Below are 21,520 nucleotides of genomic sequence, written 5' to 3' on the forward strand. Positions count from 1 at the left end.
ACATCCCGCCACTGGTCCAGTGGTGTTTCGAGTCTTCAAGGTGACCTCAGCGGCGCGGGGGCCTTCAGCCACTGCGTCGTCACCGGCGACCAGAGATGATGCAGGGATTTGTTAGTTGGCCGTCTCAGTGGAAGCTTTAGGTTTTAAACGGGTGGGTGCGGATAACCGTGCGGTGGTCAGAGTGTGGCACACACTCCAAGGCTTTGGTGGGGTTTGAAGCAACAGCCAGCGGCGGTGGCGGGCTGGGCCACATGTGGGCCAAACGTACCGCGGAGCATCCAGCCAGGCTCGGGACGGCTGGGTGAGGGTTTCTGGAGTGTGGGATGACTCAAATGGGGGTGTGTGTGTTTGTGTGTGTGTGTGTGGTCATATTCGAGGGCGTTGTTGCTCTTGTTGTTTTCACAGTGTCATTTCTTTATTTGAGTTTCAACCATTTTGGCAACCACAAGAAATATTCTTCGCTTGCTTGGTGATATTCTAGGGTTGGTTGGAGCTCTGTGTATTCTCTCATTCAGCCAGAGGTGATATCTGTGCTTGTTTAATTTTAAGGTTACTAAATGGAGAGCTCGGAGTTCAAGGAAAACAAGGACTACACATGTACTGATTATAAGCACGGTTGATTTGATAGAGCTGCGTGTGTGTGTGTGTGTGTGTGTGTGTGTGTGTGTGTGTGTGTGTGTGTGTGTGTGTGTGTGTGTGTGTGTCTTACAATAAAAAAAATAATGTTTTACAATATTTTACAATAAATTGTTCTCATATTTCTTATGAGAGGACTGTGTCTGACTTTGTCTCTCTCTCTGTCTCTCTTTCTCCCTGCCTCTCCCTCTAACTATAATGTAACCTCTCTGTACCAGGTTGAGTAAAGGAGAGGGAGACGGCGCCTGGTGTCCAGCAGGAGCCGTCTTCCCGAGTGCCACAGAGTACCTGCAGGTCAGACCCACTGAGAAGCAGCACTCACCCACCAACCGACTGACACACGCACTCCCTCATCCACCCACTAAGAGCAGGACTCAACCACCTACCATTCAGCTCACTCTCCCTCACTGACATACCCATCCTATATGTGCCTTCCTGTATATTGAGACTCAGTTTATGTGGCCTCCAGGTGGATCTGCACCAGCTCCACTTCCTGGCGCTGGTGGGCACGCAGGGTCGCCATGCCGACGGCCACGGACAGGAGTTTGCTCGGAGCTACCGGCTGCGTTACTCCAGAGACGGCGTCAAGTGGATCACATGGCGGGACCGCTCCAGCCAGGAGGTAGGACACACTCGCCTTGTTCTGCTTCACTGTTTGGGAGAACAAAATCGAGCTTTGTCCCTCGGCTTAGTAACCCAACCCATGCTATTCCTACGGCTGCTTCTGATTGGCTGAGGTTTGGCGGAATGGCTCACCTGCGTGTGTTTTTCAGCAGGGGTGGCTCTGTACTATTGCTTTGAGGTCAGGGTTATGTTACTCTGTGAAATAAGAATGTGTCCTGTAATCCAACCCCTCTCTCTCCAGGTGGTGTCAGGTAATGAGAACACGTACGATGTGGTCCTGAAGGACCTCGGCCCCCCCATCGTGGCCCGCATGGTGCGCTTCTACCCCCTGGCCGACCGGGTCATGAGCGTCTGCCTCCGCGTTGAGCTCTACGGCTGCCTGTGGAATGGTACGTGTGTGTGTGTGTGTGTGTGTGTGTGTGTGTGTGTGTGTGTGTGTGTGTGTGTGTGTGTGTGTGTGTGTGTGTGTGTGTGTGTGTGTGTGTGTGTGTGTGTGTGTGTGTGTGTGTGTGTGTGTGTGTGTGAAAAGAGTTGGTTTCCTTGTCTGTGTATGTGTGAAAAATAATGTAGGGCCGTTTCTCAATACCAAGTACTTCTGACTTGCGGACTAGGAAGTTCGAACTCGGCAAGTTTGAACTTCCTAGTACAAACTTCCGAGTACGGGAGGACGTACCTGCAAAAGGAACAGCAGCGGAATCGATGATGTCACCATCTCAGCTCATCTGTTAACTGTGCTACGGCTTCATGTAGGCATATACTACTGAACAATATAGACAAATTATATAAAGCAAAACTCCCAGCCTCTTTCATTTTAAAATAGTATGTCATAATATTATTATATTATTATTACATACAAATATTTTAAAACATAGGAATGCCCAAAGAAGTCACACAGAAGTCACCTCCGATGCATCCTCGATGGTATGGCCAGTTTAAGAAAACATCAAGAACACTTCTGGGTTGTTCGACTGTACTTGACGCAAACTTTGAATTGGTACGGTACTTTGGCTACGACTGATGACGTTTCACAAGAACACAAGTACAGAAAATACATATCACACTCACACCATGCATCTGATCACCGGCCACTGATTACCTTACTGGCTCTTAAGGGTCTGGTTGTTTCCATGTGTGCGCGAGTGTGAGAGGGAGATTCTTTGTGTGTTTGTAAGCATATGGAAGAAGGAAGGGATTACTTTGAAAGTAATGATTATGTCTTTGTGCCGCACCCTCCCTCCCCCCCACAGGATCTGAACCATTAACTTGAGTTTACAGCCTCACCGCACTTCTCCCAGATAAGGAAAGACAGCCACACAATGATGAATAGTGGCTCCCCTGCCCCCATCGCTCCCCCCTCTCTCCCGCTGACTCCTCTAACTCTCTCAGTATTTACGATTCACTCACCTCCTCTTTCTCTCGGCGAATCTCCCAGAGACACAGGATGTGTGTAGATCAACACCACTGCTGAGGTTAAGCATCCCTCATCTCCCCCATCCTGCCTCCCCCTCCCTCCCTCCCTCTCTGTTTCCCGAGGCCCTGGTCGTCTGTACGGAAGATGAAGCTCGGAGGTGGACTCTGAGCAGCATGACGCCGCTTCAGAACAAACTGTGGAATATGCACTCACTCCACACATCCATTTATCATCCTGCCCACCGCCAGCCCTCCCCTCTGTCGGAGCAGACGGGGTCTCACTGCTGCTTTTAATGTTTATTATAAAAGGATTCAGTAACGATCGCTCTCGCTTTCCCGCTTCCCTGTGACGAGTCGTATTAAGTCGACCCAGTTCTGCGAGTAACATAAGTCACACATGCACGCACACACTGGAGCACATAAACAAAGACTTGCCTTCACCTTTTGTGCATGAAACACACAAACGTATGTAGACACACAGACACACATACACATAGACACACAGACACACACACACACGCGTTGATGCACACACACGTAGACACACATATAGTTTCCATCCAGGAGGTCCAGATATAGAAACTAAGACACGCTAAGACTCAACATGAAGACATGAAGCAGTGTTTGTTATGGCAGGACATGCTGTGCTGACCACGTGTGTGTGTGTGTGTGTGTGTGTGTGTGTGTGTGTGTGTGTGTGTGTGTGTGTGTGTGTGTGTGTGTGTGTGTGTGTGTGTGTGTGTGTGTGTGTGTGTGTGTGTGTGTGTGTGTGTGTGAGGAGGCTGATTAGGTTGCAAACTGGAGCAGAGAAGCTTTGCTTCACTGTAACAGGTTGCTTGGTGCTGATCCATGGATCTGTTTGTGTTACCCATATAAAACAAGCTGTGGTCTCCCGCCAGCCTGTTTCACTACTCTTTTATTCCCTCTCTTTTTGTGTTGTTTTTATCCATCTCAGTGGAGTGGGAAAAATATTGGGAGCTATTACCATCTCACTCTCTTAATCAATCTGTCTCTCTCTTCATCGTTTTCTCTGTTGTGAAATAATGAAATCTGTACTGCAGTTAAAAAGTTCTACTGCAACTGTTGGTGTTGGCGTAAGCATTTAAAGAAATTATTAAATGTATGTTTGGATTTACAAAGACATTTGGGCGGTGTGTTCTGCCTTCCCACTGTGATTCCACACCCTCAAACTGTCTGGGTTTCCCCCAAAAGAGAAGGTGGATGGGTTCGCTTGTATTTCTGAATGTTCTTGTTGGTCTCTGTAATCCGAGGAAATGTGTGTTCCTGATGTCTCGATGTGATTTGACAGCTTTTCACCAGCGTTTTCCAGCTTGTGTGTGAGTGTGTGTGTGTGTCTGTGTTTATCTGTGTGTGTGTCTGTGTTTATTTGTGTGTGTGTCTGGTAGCCCTTCACTGCAGCCAGGGTTCATTAAGGTCGTTCTGTATTGGTTCAAGGGCTTTGCTTTGCTCACAATAGTGGTGACCGTTCTGGCTCTGCGCCGAACAGCTTGGACAGATTTTTGTGTTTGAGTCTTCCTAATTTATTTGAATGTGTTCCTTCCTAATGGCTCTCTCTCTCTCCGTCCCTCTGTCACTCTCCATCTCTCTCAGACGGACTTAAGGCGTACACGGCTCCAGTAGGTCATGTGATGCAGCTGTCCGGGATGCCCGTGTACCTGAACGACTCTACCTATGATGGAGGCCTGGAGCAGGGGTAAGATGTCCAGCCTCTTGGGGGCCGGGGAGTAGACACCCCTCCTAGACCTCGATATGGATACCCCCCCCACACCCCTTCTCTTAGAACCACTTCTTTTGACATCAACGGGGATGCGAGGCTGTACCTCGATTTTGTTATGACAGACCTGTCACTGGGGTTGATTTAGATTTACAAGGCTGGAGGCTGAACTGGGAGTGTCATAGGATGGTTGGGAAATCCGTCTTTGTCAGTCGGTATGATGTTCTGTTGGCTCGGGACCAGCTGAGCCTTCACCCCGGGAGCACAGCGTGTGAGGAGCCAATCAGGCCTATCGTAAGCTAAAGGGAATGACGTTACCGGGACTTTATTGTGGAGGTATTTCGTGCTGTGTTTTCTCGGCTTCGCCGTCCAAGGTAAGGGTGATGCCAGTGGAAGGGGGTTTGTGTATTGTGGATGGGTGAGGTCTGCACGCACATGGGTCGGGTTAATGGTCCTTAAATGTTTGGCTAGTGGTTGAGCTAACACATTTGATGTAACCCAGATGTGTTTGCAGCAGATGTGTGTGTGTAAGAGAGAGAGACTTGGAGGAAAGCTTGCAAGCTTTACGGGATCCATTCGGTTAAAGTGTACGATTCCGTAGTTGGGCAATTGTGAATGATGGAGAAAGAGGAGAAGAAAGAGGCAGTGTAATATTATTGGCACTGGTATTTGCATATTATTTGCAGTTATAAATAAGGGTTGTCTTCGTGAGAAATTATCTTGCTCTTACCAAAATACCGATGCTATTTACTGATATTTTGATGAGAACAACGAAGGAACCTTTTAAGATAATGTTTATCATGGTTTTCTGCGGTTAAATTCTGAAAGGTTGTTGTTTGCTTGTACGTTCTGCACCCGTTGGTCCGGTACACATAGTGGAGAGCCACACACCACATGATGGAGTCATGATGTATGTTGACGTTGGTGGGGAGAAAAAAACAACAACTCTGTGTTGGACATAATGCCAACACCGCAGATGCACCCAGAAACGCCAGCTCTGCCATGAAGCGTGCTGCCCTGCGACGCCAGGGCGCAGCCCGCCGTGTCCGTTGGACCACAGTGTCCACATCAAGGGCAGGAACCGCTGGCCCACTCATACAGGGAAGCACCGCTGGGGAAGGCCCCAGGGATCTCCTCCATCACAGAGAGAATGAAGAAAAGACATTACAATTCCAAGCACGCCTTCCGAAGCATAAACCGGAAAACCAATGAAAAGCCAAACAGACTGAATGTCCAACATCGACCCAGGAGAATCGATCAAAGCAAATTGAATTCTGCGCCATGACATGGCAGGATAAGTCCTAGTGATTGGATGGTTCGTCTCCCACTCTAAATGTTCTGAGGTCGATCACCGGCGCCTATAGGCAACCTGTCAAGGCATCCTTTAGCAAGTGCCTTCGCTCCTCCTGCTTCTTAATGATGTTATTTATTATTTGCCTTTTTATTGCTTTATTGACAGTTTGTTGAAAGACGGAGGGAATGATAGGGCTATAGGTCTGGATTGAACCTGAGTCGCTACGAGGCGTATCACCGTGTGGTTAGCGCATTAGTAGGTTAAGCCATGTACCTAATGAAATCCCTAAATTACTTAAACAAAAGAGTCAATTCTAATTCCATTAAGAAAATAAACGGGAGCAGCACTATGAAGCAGTCATAATACTAATCCTCACCATTATGCAGAACTGCTGCTCCCAGCCCACTTTAACTGCAACATAATGGGAGTAATAAAGGGCCAACAAACCGCACAAAACTCTTTTTTGTATGACAATGAAGTCATTATGATTCTGAAATACCTTAAATAGTTCACAAGATAAATGAAAATGAAAGCAACCTGTCATAAGTATATTTGTGTATGAATATATTAATCAACGCTTGTTTGGGAAATTATAGTTATTTTATGCAAAATATCCCCCTGACCGATGCGTATTCCTTCGTCCGTGCAGGGTGCAGTTCGGAGGCCTGGGCCAGCTGTGTGACGGGGTGCTGGGGGAGGACGACTTCTGCGAGACCAAGGAGCTGAGGGTGTGGCCGGGCTACGACTACCTGGGCTGGAGCCGCGACATGCTGGGGCAGGGCGGCGTCGCCATCGAGTTCCACTTTGAGAAGCCGCGCGTCTTCCACTCCATGCAGGTAGGAGGGGGCTGAGCGCTAGGGACGAGGGCGTGATGGGATGATGGAGCCCTTAAGGGTGTGCGTGTGTGTGTGTGTGTGTGTTTCTGTGCGTGTGTATATTTCTGTGCGTGTGAGTTGGTGTGCGTGTTGCGCACAAGGTGGTCAGTTGAAATCCATTCTTCCCATTCGTCGGTCGCTTAAGCTAGATTTCCCCGGCTCTCAGCAGGCGAGCCGTTGAGCTCCATCGACCCTCCAGACTGAACTCCTGCAGGTTTGGTTTGGCTTTTCTCTTTCCTCTCCACCAAACAGTGGCTCCGATGATCCTCCATCTAATCACCATCCATTCCCATTGTCGGGTTGCTGACCACAGGAGCCCTTTACTCTCTTTACTTTAAACACTTTCGTCCATTTAATTAGTAGTTATCTGGCTGTTGGTAAGCACGGGCACAGTGTGACTGTGCTGGGTGTCTCCGTCTGCATCTGTCTTGCATCATGGGCTGTTTGTGTGTCTGTGTGGTTTTGGGGGAGGGGGGAGTTATACTGTGAAGAAGCGATATTAATGTGAGGCAACTCGGTTTAAGGGATGTGTGTAGTGTCATGGGAAACAGAGGATGGGAATGTTGGTTAGGGTGGGATGGGCGCTACACATGTACGCAGCCATCGTGCGTGACTAAACGTTAGAGGAATACTCTTGCCCCATCTTGAGTGTGTGGAAATAGCAAACGGCCGTAAAACAATTCAGTGTCTCCCCCACACCACTGCAATCACAGTCACAGAAATCGACCCTGTCTGAATAACGATAAATCAACGTGTTATTTTCCAGTCACACACAATGAACCAACAGCCATATATTATCCCTACACTGTTTCACTGGGACCCAGTCAAACAACCGCCCAAAGAAGGGTGCCTGGGTGTCGTTCTCTCGGTCGGTTCTAAAGTCTGTTTCTAATACCTTTTAAGTACTTTAGTTTTTTTTTTTTAACGTTAATCCCAAGCGACACGTCCCTCCATGCTGGCCCGTAGGAGCGGATGTGTCGTACACACGGGTCAAGTCAATAGAGAGAGGGAACCTGAGCCCCAAATCTGTCTCTTGTCCCAGGCTGGCCTGCCTTCCATGACCTGCGCCTAATCATTCTCCCACTAGGGTAACATGCCCTTTGACCCCAGTCGGTCACAGACTGTACGTTATACCTGTCGCCTTGACAACGCAGGGTCTGGTCCCTTCCCCCGGGCAAACACTTTACAAGGTTGCAGCTACAATGGTGATTACGCTCTACAAAGCCCTACAAACTAAGCTGAACACAATCAAAGCAGGCAATCTATATTAGAGTAGCTACAATGAATTTAGAGAAGACAACTTGGCAGAGTAGTCGTATAATGACTTTGTAGAGAGATAATATGTAAGTACTGCGCATACTTGAGTTTGAAACAAGGGCCACATTAACAGTACAGGAATGGGGATTAATCTAACGCACTACTTTGTTTCCGTGCCGAGCTGCGTTTTGGTTGCATTGAATCCCTGCTCACCCTGAAGGAGTAGTGTGTTACTCTGTTAGCCCCGCCCCCCCGGCTTAAGCCAGCCACACAGTAGATGGCATCAGTTACATGTTAACCTAGCCACTGGCACAGCTGTTCCCTATGTCTTGCAACAGTCACACGTGTGTGTGTGTGTGTTGCCCAACTGGTTCTGTCCATATGTAACACATGTGACTTGTTTTGTGTGTGTGTGTGTGCGTGTATATGTGTGTGTGTGTGTGTGTGTGTGTGTGTGTGCGTGCGTGTTTCTTCCCATGTGGAATATTTCTGTGGGTTCCCAAGGGAGTTTGTGTGTGGGGATGTGTGTGTGTGCGTGCAAATATGATTGTGTGTGGGTGTATCTTCCCCTCATGTGGTTTGTCAGTTTAATGTCTAAGCTGTCATGGCCGCTCTTTGCACCAGCCTTTCTCCTATGGAGGGAGAAGACCCTCGCATCACCTCCTCCTTATCCTCCTCCCACCCCATCCCACACATCTATTGTTTTGACCTCTACCTTTGCTCGTTAAACATCTTCCATCTCAGCCCTGCCCCCCGGCCCCCTTGCACCCTCTCCTCATCCTAAATCTCATTCAGTTCACCCGATTCACCCGATTCATCCTCACGCCCTTGCCTCGCATCTGTCCCCCGCCCCGCCTTCACCGATGCATTAAATTAGCATTTACAGCATCACCTCTCGTTGGCTCCACTCTGGCGCTGGGAACAAGAGAGCAGTTGTTGACCTTTTCCCTGTTCCTCACTCCCATCCCTTGTTATTCTCCCATCGTCCCGTGCTCTCCCTTTTCTCCCTCTACTGCTCTTTAATTCCCTTGCTCTCTCATCCTTCTTGCAGTCTGGACGTCCACTCTGGAAGTGTGTTGAGGCCATGAGCACTTAACATTAAACAGGATAGAAACGTCGTTAATGCAGTGTAAATTAAATCCCTCCCATAGCTCTCGGTAAACACCTCCATACAGGCTGCTTTGGATGGGTACAAGGGGACTGTCTGTCTCTTTTTCGTGAGATAAAATAAGATGTAATTTATTAATCCCAGATGCGTAAATGCAGGTGTCACAGCAGAAAGCACAGGACAGCCATTTGAATTTGAAAGAGATAAGAAAGTTGGTTTTGAGCCAGGTGAAGAGTAAATTGAATGAGCACTTCATCCTGTCCTCCTCTTCTCTCCTCCTCCTCCTTCTCCCCCCACCCAATTCCTCCTCCTCCTCCTCCTCCTCCCCACCCACTCAACCCTACCTCTCATCCTCCTCCTCCCCCAGGTGCACAGCAACAACCGTCACACCCAGGGCGTGCGCGTCTTCAACCGGGTGGAGTGCCTCTTCAAGGCCACGCTGCTGAAGGAGTGGAGCTCCCCGGCGCTGGTGCTGGCGGTGCCCCTGGAGGACCTGAAGGACCCCTCGTCGCGGCCCATCTCCCTGCCGCTGGGCGCGCAGACCGCCCAGATCCTGAGCTGCACCTTCTTCTTCGCCGACCGCTGGCTCCTCATCAGCGAGATCTCCTTCTTCTCCGGTGCGTGGAGGATGAGAGCGAACCCCCGCCTCACCTACGCCGACCATAGGAAGCTATCGGCCCTTGATAAACACGTTCGCTATATCATGTTATCTTATCTGTAGAGCGGTTCTTTGTGCAAATACAACAGCCAATGCAGGAACAGCACAAGGACTCTCTCGGTGTGGGTCCATTTGTGGTGGAGATACTGTATTTCTTGTCCTGCTCATTATGAACCATGGGGGGAATTTAATGTGTTCTGGGTTTGATTCCAGAATGTCCACTCTCTGCCTGTGGGCATCCTTGAGCACAAATCCTGACCTTTACCTGCTCCTCATTTCACTGCTGCCGAAGTTGCTTGGGATATAAGGGTCTGCTGAATGACTTAATGGAGAAAAGTACATTTTAATGAGGCTATGACTCTACATTAAATGATCTTGACTCTCCCTTCCTCTGTCTCCCCAGAGCCGTACAGTGCCGACGCCACGGAGAAGTCTTCCTTCCCGCCCCGCCACGCTCCTCCTCCTCCCCCATCTCCCTCAACCACGCCCCCTCCGCCCGTACTCCTCAGCTCCCACGTTCCCACGTCCGGCTACAACGCGTCCAACGCCACCACGGAACCATCTGGTGAGTTAACTGTTGACCCTTTCAATTCCTCCCTCTCCTCCTCCTTTTCTTCAACCCTCTTCCTCCTTTCTTCCATTACCTACACCTGTCCATCTTCTCCCCATCTGTTCCTCTTCATCCCTCCCTTTTCCCAGTTCCTATTCCCTCCCTTTCCCTCTTCCTCCTCCCTCACCTCTCTTGCTATATGCACCTTTGCTTATCTCTCACCCTCTCTCTCTCGATCGCCCCTCCCTCCCCTCTCCCATGTGTCTGGAGGCGTCGGGGATCGTGGGAGGCGGGGAGGGGGGGGGGGGGGGTCTTTGTATGATGCCCCACAGACTCCATTGGCTTCCTTCCCGGACAGTCTCAGGGTCTCAAACCCAACTCAGTCAGAACTAGGAACTTTAGCAAAGTATTCACGTCTGCTACATGGTTACAATATATGCAAAAAGGGAGAACATCCAAGGACAGCTTGGCCAACCACGGCAACAAAGACTGAAATTCATGACCTGGAGGGATTGAGGGAAAGGAAAATGTCCAGAGATCTCCCTCCGTCCTCATCACCATTTCTGCATTCATTGATTTATTTACTTTACTCCCTGGCCCCTTCTCGCCATCTCTCCCTCACTTTTGCCATCTCTCATTTTTGCTATCGCTCTCTCTCTCTTTTTCTTTCTTTCTTTCTTTCTTTCTTTCTTTCTTTCTTTCTTTCTTTCTCTCTTTCTCTCTTTCTCTCTTTCTCTCTTTCTCTCTTTCTCTCTTCCTCACTTTCTCTTTCTCCACCCTCTTCATTCTTCGTTCCTCCAGACCCCCCCCTGACCACTGGCTTCGGGATGAACGGAACAGCAAACGGCTCCCTAGCAGGTGAGAGGAACAGAAGGGGAGGTGGGTGGGGGAGAGCTGTGTACCTCCTCCCCCCAGCAGGTTAACCAGTCCCTTAGCTCTGCGGCTGACATGCAGTATATATGGAGAGAAAAGACTCTTGGCCCCGTGCCCCGCCCCTGTGTTGGAGGGGGGGGGGGTCCTGGAGATATACAGTCACGGGGAAATACCTTTACACCCCTATAGGACAGGATATTTATGTGCTGTAATAACTTTGGTTTCCTGGGGTCTCCTGCGTGTTTTTTAAGATCAAACTCTTACAAAACCACCACGCAATGGCTGGGCCCAAAGGCTTGGAATCTGGTCAAATCGTGTGTGTGTGTGTGCACACATTTGGCTTTGTTTTGCTTATCGGCTTTGGTTGTCAGGCCTACCTTGGAATTCTTACCCCTATGCTGGTAGACCAAGAGAAACAGAACAAGCATAGCAACATATGCACACAGGCTAACTGCATGTTGTACACCAAAGCACAGAATTCACTAAATCATTTTATTGTGTGTGTGTGTGTGTGTGTGTGTGTGTGTGTGTGGATGTGGATGTGGATGTGTGTGTGCTCGTGGAGGGGTATGTATGTTTACATGCATGCACGTATGTCTTGCTTGGAAGGTTACTTGTTCCTAACCTGCCGACGACATGATTAATAGTGGGCACCATCTGGTCTCAATCATTGTCATGATTTGATAATGCACCCTGACTTTCTGTGTAATCCTGTGGGGAGAGGTAAGTGCGGTGGCTGTGTTAAGAGGAATGGTTGGAGATTCTGTCGAGGCAGAACAGTGTTCCTATTGTACTGCAGGCTTTTAGAGGCTCTCTACTCAGAGCGTGTCTGCTATTTTGTACGGTTGGATAAAAGCTCATGTGACACCAAATCTGCCCAATCAGTGACTTACCAATGAGTTGGACACAATGCCAGACGACACACTGGCTTCAAAATCACACACTTTACTCTGCTGTTCACTCAAATACATCATGCTGCATGCATATAGGAGTTGGGGACTTCATGTAATATCCTTATTTCAATAGAAGTAATGTGCTGTGTGCGTCAGAGCGTGAGTCACTGTCTTGCTTTGAAAGCCGTATATAGTCTGGTATCAGTATGCATCAAGGATGTAAAGGATGTCACTTCTATAACTGACCTCACTGCTGTAACCCGGTCACTTTAATGACCATGTAACTGCCATAAAGAGCACGTTAATCCCTCTACTGGAAGATGAACATTACCAGCTGTGCGTTTGCCCTTGTATCCCCATCTTGCTATACCTCTTATCCCCCTCCTACCTGTCTCTCTCCTCACCTTATGTCTTGTTTTTATCCCGCTCTTGGCTATGCCAGCTCTTGGTGTTTTTATCTCTGGATTGTTAGATGAATTGTAAGGTGACCTTGGGTGTCATGAAAGTCGCCTTGAAATAAAATGTATTATTATTAATATTATTATTACTCTGCCTGACTGTGGTTTGATGTGCATGTGAACGTACTGATACACAAAATCACTTCGATAAGCCTCATAGCATATGATTGCATTAACGGCATTTCCCTTTTGACCATTCTCTATAATCTGCTTATGTTACCTTCAGGTTCCAACTTTGCTGACATCACTCCCAGGGCGGGACTTCCCGTGGCCAAGGACGACAGAAGTAACACCGCCATTCTCATTGGCTGCCTGGTGGGCATCATCCTGCTGCTATTGGCCATCATAGCTGTCATTCTCTGGAGGCAGTACTGGAAAAAGATATTGGGCAAGGTAGGAACGATACAGGTGCGCTAGTCTGGTGCAGGCTTGCACTCTTTCTGACAAATGTCCATTAGCGTATTTCAGCCCACTAACAGTGCAATGGTTTGGCATCCAGAGCATGACTTTGTTGTTCAACAAGCCAAGCAACAGTAACCAAATCCAGACCTGCTGGGAAGGATCCTGAATCTGCTTCTAATTGTGCGGTCCTGCGGTATAAATATCCACAACTGGACTCAAGACATTATATCTTACCCCGCGGTGGGGGAAACATGTTTGGTCCGCATTAAGCATTCCTGTCCGCTCCCCCGTGTGTCCAGGCCCATGGCAGCCTGTCCAGTGATGACCTGCGCGTTCATCTGTCAGTGCCCTCCGACCACGTGGTCATCAACAACACACACAGCTACTCCAGCCGCTACCAGCGCATACACACCTTCCCCGAGGAGCGGGAGCGGGAGGGCGAGGGCGAGTACCAGGAGCCCACCGCCCTGCTGCGACCCAGGAACCACCGGGACCGAGACAGCACCGGTGAGCACACACACACACACACACACACACACACACACACACACACACACACACACACACACACACACACACACAAGGATAGACATACACGTGCTCACACATGTGTATAGACATATACGTACACACTTGAGTATAAACACACACGTACACCCACATGAGCATAGACACACACAGTTAAACTCATGAGGATAGAAACACACGTAAACACATGAGCATAGACACACACACACACACACACAGACACACACAAACGCACACACACACACACACACACACACACACACACACACACACACACACACATGATTATAGACACACAGGTACACCCATGAGGATAGACACACATACCCTTAGGCATAGACACACACGCACACACACTCATATATTGGATGGACACGTGTACATGCACATTGGGGCGGACCCGCACACTCACATCCACATGCATACGGTACTTTGAGGGTGCCTATAATTATAAGGTAGTGTTGGTTTATTGTAATTATTTCTAGCTCTGAAGACGTCTATTTGATTGACAGGAACTCTTCAGTCCGGCATTATAATAATATAATAAATGTAGTAGTACATACTTTCAAAAAGGGGCAAAGCCATGTCAATCAGGAAGAAATTTGCGAAGAAAGTACAAGAAATACTCATTTTGAAACAGCCATCGTGTGGCAGTTTGTCCTGGAACGTTTTCGTTTGTGCGATCCGAGATACCCTGCAGGGGTTTTATCAAATCAAACGGCAAACGCATTCCTAGACACCAAAGAAAGGGGGAAACTAAAGTCAGGTTTGAGCGGAAAAAAGGGGACTCCGGGCACGGCTGCCTGCAACACACTGTTTTGATAGAGCAGCAAACAAATACCAAATGGACCCAGACAGGCTGCCATGGAGCGACAGCCTCTGGGAAGATGTGCAGCGCAGAGGGGCACAATAGGCCCTTTGTTCTCCGACTCAGACAGGAGACGGAGGGAATAGAAAAGCATGGAGGCTCAGTAGAGGGTGGGGGGGCATTGCTGCTGTTGCTCTGCGTTACAGGAGGTTGGCATGCTGTCTTAACTTGTGTGTGTGTGTGTGTGTGTTTTAAAGTAACAAGCGTCCATAACCTGTTATTTCATCCTGAGTCGTCCTCGTCATTGTTTGGTCGTAGCCTGTGTCGTGTTTATGTTGCTTGCTGTGATCTGAGTGTCGTCGATTCGCCACCTGTGAGATGCCAGTCGTTGTAGCGCTGTGTCCTTGCCTTGTGTCATACTTGTGTTGTGCGTTGTGTGGTGTGCGCCGACGTGCGTGTGCTGCTTGCCGCTGCACCGTGCGCTGTGTGTGCCTTGCCTCGGTGTGCCAACGTGTTTGTGTGTGTGTTTGTTTGTGTGCTATGCGTGTGCCTTGTTCCGTGTGTCCACCCAGCCTTGCTGTTAAACAACCCAGCCTATCACCTGCTCCTGTCAGATCAGAGCGACGCCGCACGGCCCCTGGCCGTCCCGGGCCACTCTCCGGCTCAGGAGAAGAGCCTCAATGTGCCCCAGGGTAAGAGACCCCCGACCTGGGGGGGCCCCCCACTACATACCCCAGGGCAGCGGTGGTGCTATTAACAGCTCTCAGGGGCACTCAACACACCGCCGGCTTTGCTCTTGAAGACCCGACTGCACATCAAACTGCATGCGTTTGACTTTCACCTCGACTCTCCTGAAACCCGTATTTACTTGCTTACTTACTCATTCATTTAACTTCTAACTCACTCTGTCACTTACTAACGCACTTACTGATTCACAGACTCACTCGCTTACCCATTTCCTGGTTCATTTAGCTCTGAAGGTTGCTCCAACCGTGTCTCTAATCAAGAGAAGAAAGGGTGTTAGGATTTCTATCTTCTTAAACAAGCTATAAAAAAGGACCGCTCGTCCTCTTTTCATCTCTTCCATTACGTCCTCCTCAAGTCCGCCCTCCCTGACCCCCATCCCCCCCCCCCACCCTCTTTCCCCTCCCACAGCGTGTGCCATGGACCGGGACGACCTGGAGAAGGGCTTCCCCCCTTCCCAAGAGGAGCCCCCCCCATACCCGGGCTCCCCCCCCTACCCCTCCCTGTCTCCCCCCGTGTCTCCGCCGCAGCCCCCCAGCGTGCCCCACTACGCCGAGGCGGACATCGTCAACCTGCAGGGTGTCAGCGGCAACAACACATACGCCGTGCCCGCCCTGGCCTCGCCGGGCCCCGGGGCCGACGGCGGGCCCCTGCCCGAGCTTCCCCGCCAGTGCCTCGTCTTCAAGGAGAAGCTTGGCGAGGGACAGTTTGGAGAGGTAGGGAGGAGCAGGAGAAGAGTATGTGTGCGTGTGTATGAAGCCAAACACACACCGGCGCCGAAGCGGCTTGTCAAAACGAACGCCCCCGTTATTTCGGACGTACTAGCTCACACCGGCGGCGGCTAGACGCACACCAGCGCTCGGTGGCGCGCTGCCCCACTAGGCTTCACGCCACTATTCTATTCCCTAGCATCGCCGCCCCTGAAAATGCGCTTTTTTAAAGCTGTTTGGTACATCCCGGCTTGATACAAGGTCCTGCACATATGGAAATTGTTGATGCACTAGATTAACAATTCCACAATGCAAAAAGAATGAGCAATGACGTGAAGTGTGTAAAGTGACTGAACCTTAAACAAAGTGCCCGACAGTACATAAAGTAACTGGATTAATGTGAGTATCATTGTAAGCACAAACAGAGGATCATGGGCATCAGGGCCATATATGTCGTCATAAAACAACTGGTATAACGTTATGGTAGCCTATACCGACTATGTTTGTTGATCTGCTTCTTTCAAAACATATCACAACGGTGCTGCAGCGCACCGCTTCCTATTGGTGCTAGGGCCGGCAATTGACGGGCGTGAAACGCTTTGGCGCCGGTGTGTGGCCGGCTTCAGTGTATGTGTTCTTATGCACAGATAAGCTGATATTAACTTGCTCAAGGCAATTAAGAAACGATCGTACTTTATTGATTCCAGATGAGAAATTCAGGACCATAGCACAATAAAATAAGAGAAACAATAAATCTACAAAATTATACAGAAATTGGACGATTAAGACAACTACTTAACTCATCAATTTCAATGTAAATCCAACTGTGTAACTATTGTACTCCAACGTCTTATGGTCGGTTTTCTCATTCTGCTACCCGTTGTAGGTGCACCTGTGTGAAATCGAGAGCCCTCAAGATCTGCCCAACCTGGAGTTCCCCTTCAACGTGAGGAAAGGGCGCCCTCTCCTGGTCGCCGTAAAGATACTGCGCCCCGATGCATCCAAGAACGCCAGGTCTGTAGCATACTGATAGATTTGTATTTCTATTGCTAGTTTATCTTCTTTATTAGTTCCTCTGGTATTTGTCCCAGTCTGCCTTCCTTTACATTAATTGAGGCTCTCTCTCTCGCTCTCGTTCTTTCCCCCCCTCAGGAACGACTTCCTGAAGGAGGTGAAGATCTTGTCGCGGCTGAAGGATCCCAACATCATCAGTCTGCTGGGCGTGTGTGTGAGCAGCGACCCACTCTGCATGGTCACAGAGTACATGGAGTCAGGGGACCTCAACCAGTACCTGTCCCAGCGCGCCCTGCTCGACAAGTCCGGGCCCTCGCACAACGCCCCCACCATCAGGTAACATCTTGAACTCACCCGATGGTCATCTCATCAGCAGGCACACACATACAACAACATGTTCATGTGTGTGAGCGTGACTATGAGTTAAAAAAAAAAAAAAGTTTTCAAAAGAAAAATATATAGAAAGTGCAGATTAGCTGGATACATATCTGTACATTATTTTAGCCAAAATTTCACAGTTCTCAGTTACAAAGTGTTTTTTCAGAGAGACATAAATACATCATGTTTTCAAACTCTGTTTGAATAATCAGAATTTATATTGACCAAAATAATCATGATTATAATTTTTCCATAATCGAGCAGCCCTAGTGTGTGTGTGTGTGTGTGTGTTAAGGTATCTGGGTCTATGTCTTGTCTGTATCTCTACGTCACTCTGCCTGTATCTCTCTCTCTCTCTCTCTCTCTCTCTCTCTCTCTCTCTCTCTCTCTCTCTCTCTCTCTCTCTCTCTCTCTCTCTCTCTCTCTCTCTCTCTCTCTCTCTCTCTCTCTCTCTCTCTCTCTCTCTCTCTCTCTCTCTCTCTCTCTCTCTCTCTCTCTCTCTCTCTCTCTCTCTCTCAGCTACCCGGCCCTCATCGCCATGGCGGGCCAGATCGCGTCGGGGATGAAGTTTCTGGCGTCGCTGAACTTCGTCCACCGGGACCTGGCCACCCGGAACTGTCTGGTGGGCGGCGAGAAGGGCGAGGGCGGGGACGAGCGTGGCGGGGAGCGCCCCATCAAGATCGCAGACTTTGGGATGAGCAGGAACCTGTACGCCGGGGACTACTACCGCATCCAGGGCCGCGCGGTGCTGCCCATCCGCTGGATGGCCTGGGAGTGCATACTCATGGTGTGTGTGTGTGTGTGTGTGTCTGTGCGCGTGCGTGCGTGCGTGCGTGCGTGTGTGTGTGTGTGTGTGTGTGTGTGTGTCGCATATTTTGAGCCTTGGTGAGGGTTGGGGTTGACATATGAAGAGAATGTGGATAAGTACATTTTATATACATGTATACATGTATGTCAAATAAGGTTTAACATAGTATAAAGTTGAACTAGCTGTTAAAGGCATTTTTGTGAACGTCTTTTATGAGGCTTTTGCATGAGACAAGAGGGGCGAGGAGTACGCCCCTCTTTTCAAAGAGTGGTAGGTTTGTTGTGGTCTCTCAGGTTGTGCATCGCTTTGATTCAGAACCCCTCAAAACCAAAGCTAGCTGTCAATCACTGTGCTATGTGTTCGGGCTCACAATAGAGAAATGTAATTGGACTTAACACATGTCAGTTTAACACCAGCATGTACCATAACTACCGGTACCTTATGCAGCCGCGTACCGGAAGTTAGCACAGATGCATCTTTTTCATATACCGCAGATATATGAAAAATAGAACAACTGACTATGTAATAGCTGATGATGTGAAAATACATACAAATGGATTTGAGTCCACTTGAATAGACATGAGGGTGTTAATGAGGATGATGATGAGAACGACGATGATGATGATGATGATGACCACGATGATGATGATGATGATGACGCTGATGTGCTCTCAGGGGAAGTTCACGACAGCCAGCGACGTGTGGGCGTTCGGCGTGACGCTGTGGGAGATGCTGAGCGTGTGCCAGGAGCAGCCGTACTCCAACCTAACGGACGAGCAGGTGATCGACAACGCTGGGGAGTTCTTCAGGAACCACGGCAGACAGGTACGTACGCACACACACCCTGAGACCGCAAACAACATGGAGGTGGCGTCTGCGCCTTTAACCGTTGGTTCGCACACCACCGTTCGGCGGGGGATAGGTGCATTCTAAGGAGCTCGCCAGGCTTTATATAGTGCAATACAGTGTTGAACTTGAAAATGTACGTATTACGTATATTTTTTTATTGAATGCAATCACATTTCTTCCCGTTGACTTAGAACAGTGGAGAGTCCCTCTGCATCCACCCCCGCAAACCCTGTGTTAGTCTCCTCCGCCTGACCCTCCCAACAGGCATGTCATGTGGGGCCACTTGAGACACACACACACACACACACACACACACACACACACACACACACCTCCACCCTGGAGGCCCAGGGGAGAGGTCGTGGCCGGGGTATACTGCCCATTTCCCCCAGAGGGTGCCAGTGAGCACATTAGCGCTGAAACCAGGTGGAGAAGCAAGGCGTAAAAAGCTGTCTTCAAGACTCTAACGGGGCACTCAGGGTTCTCGTGCGGAGACACGTTCCTTGAGGGGGAGACAAACAGGAATACCTGTGGGACGTGATTCCATCCAGGGAGACACCAGCGGGACGTGATTCCGAAGAGGAGTTCAGTTTGATGAAAGCACACACACATCACTGTCGCACGCAAACAGACCACTGATTCAGAACTTGGAAAAACACTTCCAGATTTGGAACATCCCGAGGACTATGCACATCTGCTACCACCAGATGATCTACCTACCATTGAGACCTCTACAACAAGTCGTACAGAAGTTGAATGCAGCATAAAGAGATTGAAAAATGTCAGAAGTCCAGCAGCTGAAATACTCACAATCCGAAGGGACGATAAAGTACGTTGTGCTACTAGTAGGCATGATATGGTCCTGCCTGGAAGTCCCCACCAAATGGCTAAGCATAACCTGTCTGCACAAGAGAGTGCTGTAGTCACTTGCTGAAAACTACAAAGGACTTAGCATAATCGCAACAACCTTAAAAGTTGTATCAGGCATTGTCACTGACAGGTTCAGAGAAACATATGAGCAAGTTGTTCTATCTACGCAGTTTGGATTCAGGGCAAACCGATCAACAAAGGTGCAATATTCATCTTATGTCAGATACTGTAAACATTGAGGCAATCAAGAACCTCAATTTTCACAGCCTTTATCGAGAGATGCCTTATTCCGCTGCCTTGACATTCGACTCGGATGTTCACACCAGATTGCTATACTATGTGCAATGTACACTGGAACAAAGGCAAGCCTTAGGGGACTACTAGTTCTTTGAAACTCTAGTCGGGGGCCGCTAAGGTGCCTTGGATCTCCTCCCATCTTAAACATATATATGGACTTTGTAGTAAGAGTAGCCCGACGTGAAACATTGAAAGGATTTCCCGAATCTGGCTTTACAGTGAGCTTCTGTGTGCGAGGGGTACGAGGGGGTTCTGAACAAAAGAATGTTCCTAGTCGGAGTGACAGAAGAAAAAATATTGACCCAAAATTACAAGTCAACGGTGACCTGGAGTTTCAAGATCTCTAACGAACAGCTGCGCTATATAACTGACACCCTCCCAATACGTGACTTTTGCTACCTACAACATCTTAAGTATGGAGGTCATGTATGTAGACCGGATAATAGCCAACTACAGAAACAGGTTGTATTTCACCTGAGGACGCCAAGAAAGATTTGGACTTGGATAGAGAGGCTCCTGGACATGGATGTTCAGCAGGCCAGGAGAAAGGCAATGAAGAGAACACAGTTCCTGCAACTGCTGGATCCCAGGTTCAAGCAGGGTGCTCCAAGGCCACTACTGCAGCTAGCGGGAAAATATAAAGATGATGACGACATGCAGTTTGGTCTTTAGTAGTCCAGTTAATGTCTAATGTTACAATACCGATGCCCGGAAGCATCTATTCGATAGTCATCTCTGCTGCACCTGTGAGATGTTTGTGCATCTCACAGTTGCAGAGCATTATTTTCAGCTCCTGTCAAATTGGTACTTGGCATGAAATTAGTTACCATGACTACTCTTTGACTACTACTTTTTTACTCATCAAAGAAGGTTGGAAATCATCTGGTTTTGTTAAATCACTGGCTATTACATCTGCCTGTTCTAAAATTTCTCTCTCTCCTCTCCTCTCTCTCCTCTCTCTTCTCTTTCTCTCTTTCTCTTTCTCTTTCTCTCTCTCTCTTCTCTCTCTCTTCTCTCTCTCTCTCTCTCTCTCTCTCTCTCTCTCTCTCTCTCTCTCTCTCTCTCTCTCTCTCTCTCTCTCTCTCTTCTCTCTCTCTCTCTCTCTCTTCTCTCTCTCTCCTCTCTCTCTCTCCTCTCTCTTCTCTTCCTCTTCCTCTCTCTTCCTCTTTCCTCTTCCTCTCTCTCTTCCTCTCTCTCTCTTCCTCTCTCTCTTCCTCTCTCTCTCTCCTCTCTTCCTCTCTCTCTCTCTCTCTCTCTCTCTCTCTCTCTCTCTCTCTCTCTCTCTCTCTCTCCTCTCTCTCTCTCTCTCATCTCTCTCTCTCTCCTCCTCTCTCTCTCTCTCTCCCTCTCTCTCTCTCTCTCTCCAGGTGTATCTGAACAAGCCGGCCGTGTGTCCCCAGGGGTCTCTACGAGCTCATGTTGAGCTGCTGGAACAGAGACTGCAAGCTGCGCCCCTCGTTCACACCACATCCACTCCTTCCTCACCGAGGACGCCATGAACATGGTGTTGATTGGACGACGCAATGCGCAAAAGACATATAAATACGGAAAAGAGAGGCATGGCCTAGTTAAGCCTTTTTCTTTGCTACAGCTGGCGGGTGGCAGTAGGTGTGTGTGTGTGGTGGCAGGAGATTCAGGCGGAGTACATCCTGTTTGTACTCTCCTCTGCGTCTGGGGCGGACGGGGCTTTGACACCGCTGGATCGGTTTTCATGTCCGGGAAATGGCCTCCACTCCATAAC

General features: G+C 49.0%; 1 protein-coding gene across 1 annotated transcript in view; it reads left to right on the forward strand.

Moving 5' to 3' along the window:
- Positions 1-21,520, forward strand: part of ddr1 (discoidin domain receptor tyrosine kinase 1) — a 38,236-nt gene extending 16,716 nt beyond the window's left edge. The window contains 18 exon segments of the mRNA XM_060064090.1: positions 855-930; positions 1,106-1,258; positions 1,502-1,649; positions 4,282-4,384; positions 6,349-6,535; positions 9,307-9,556; positions 10,001-10,162; positions 10,949-11,005; positions 12,598-12,764; positions 13,073-13,280; positions 14,682-14,801; positions 15,265-15,569; positions 16,450-16,577; positions 16,716-16,913; positions 17,475-17,742; positions 18,439-18,588; positions 21,147-21,167; positions 21,169-21,520. Coding sequence (XP_059920073.1) covers positions 855-930; positions 1,106-1,258; positions 1,502-1,649; positions 4,282-4,384; positions 6,349-6,535; positions 9,307-9,556; positions 10,001-10,162; positions 10,949-11,005; positions 12,598-12,764; positions 13,073-13,280; positions 14,682-14,801; positions 15,265-15,569; positions 16,450-16,577; positions 16,716-16,913; positions 17,475-17,742; positions 18,439-18,588; positions 21,147-21,167; positions 21,169-21,321 — 2,854 coding nt within the window. The 3' untranslated portion in view covers positions 21,322-21,520.

This window comes from Gadus macrocephalus, chromosome 11 (genome assembly GCF_031168955.1).
Source record: "Gadus macrocephalus chromosome 11, ASM3116895v1".
Taxonomy (NCBI): Eukaryota; Metazoa; Chordata; class Actinopteri; order Gadiformes; family Gadidae; genus Gadus; species Gadus macrocephalus.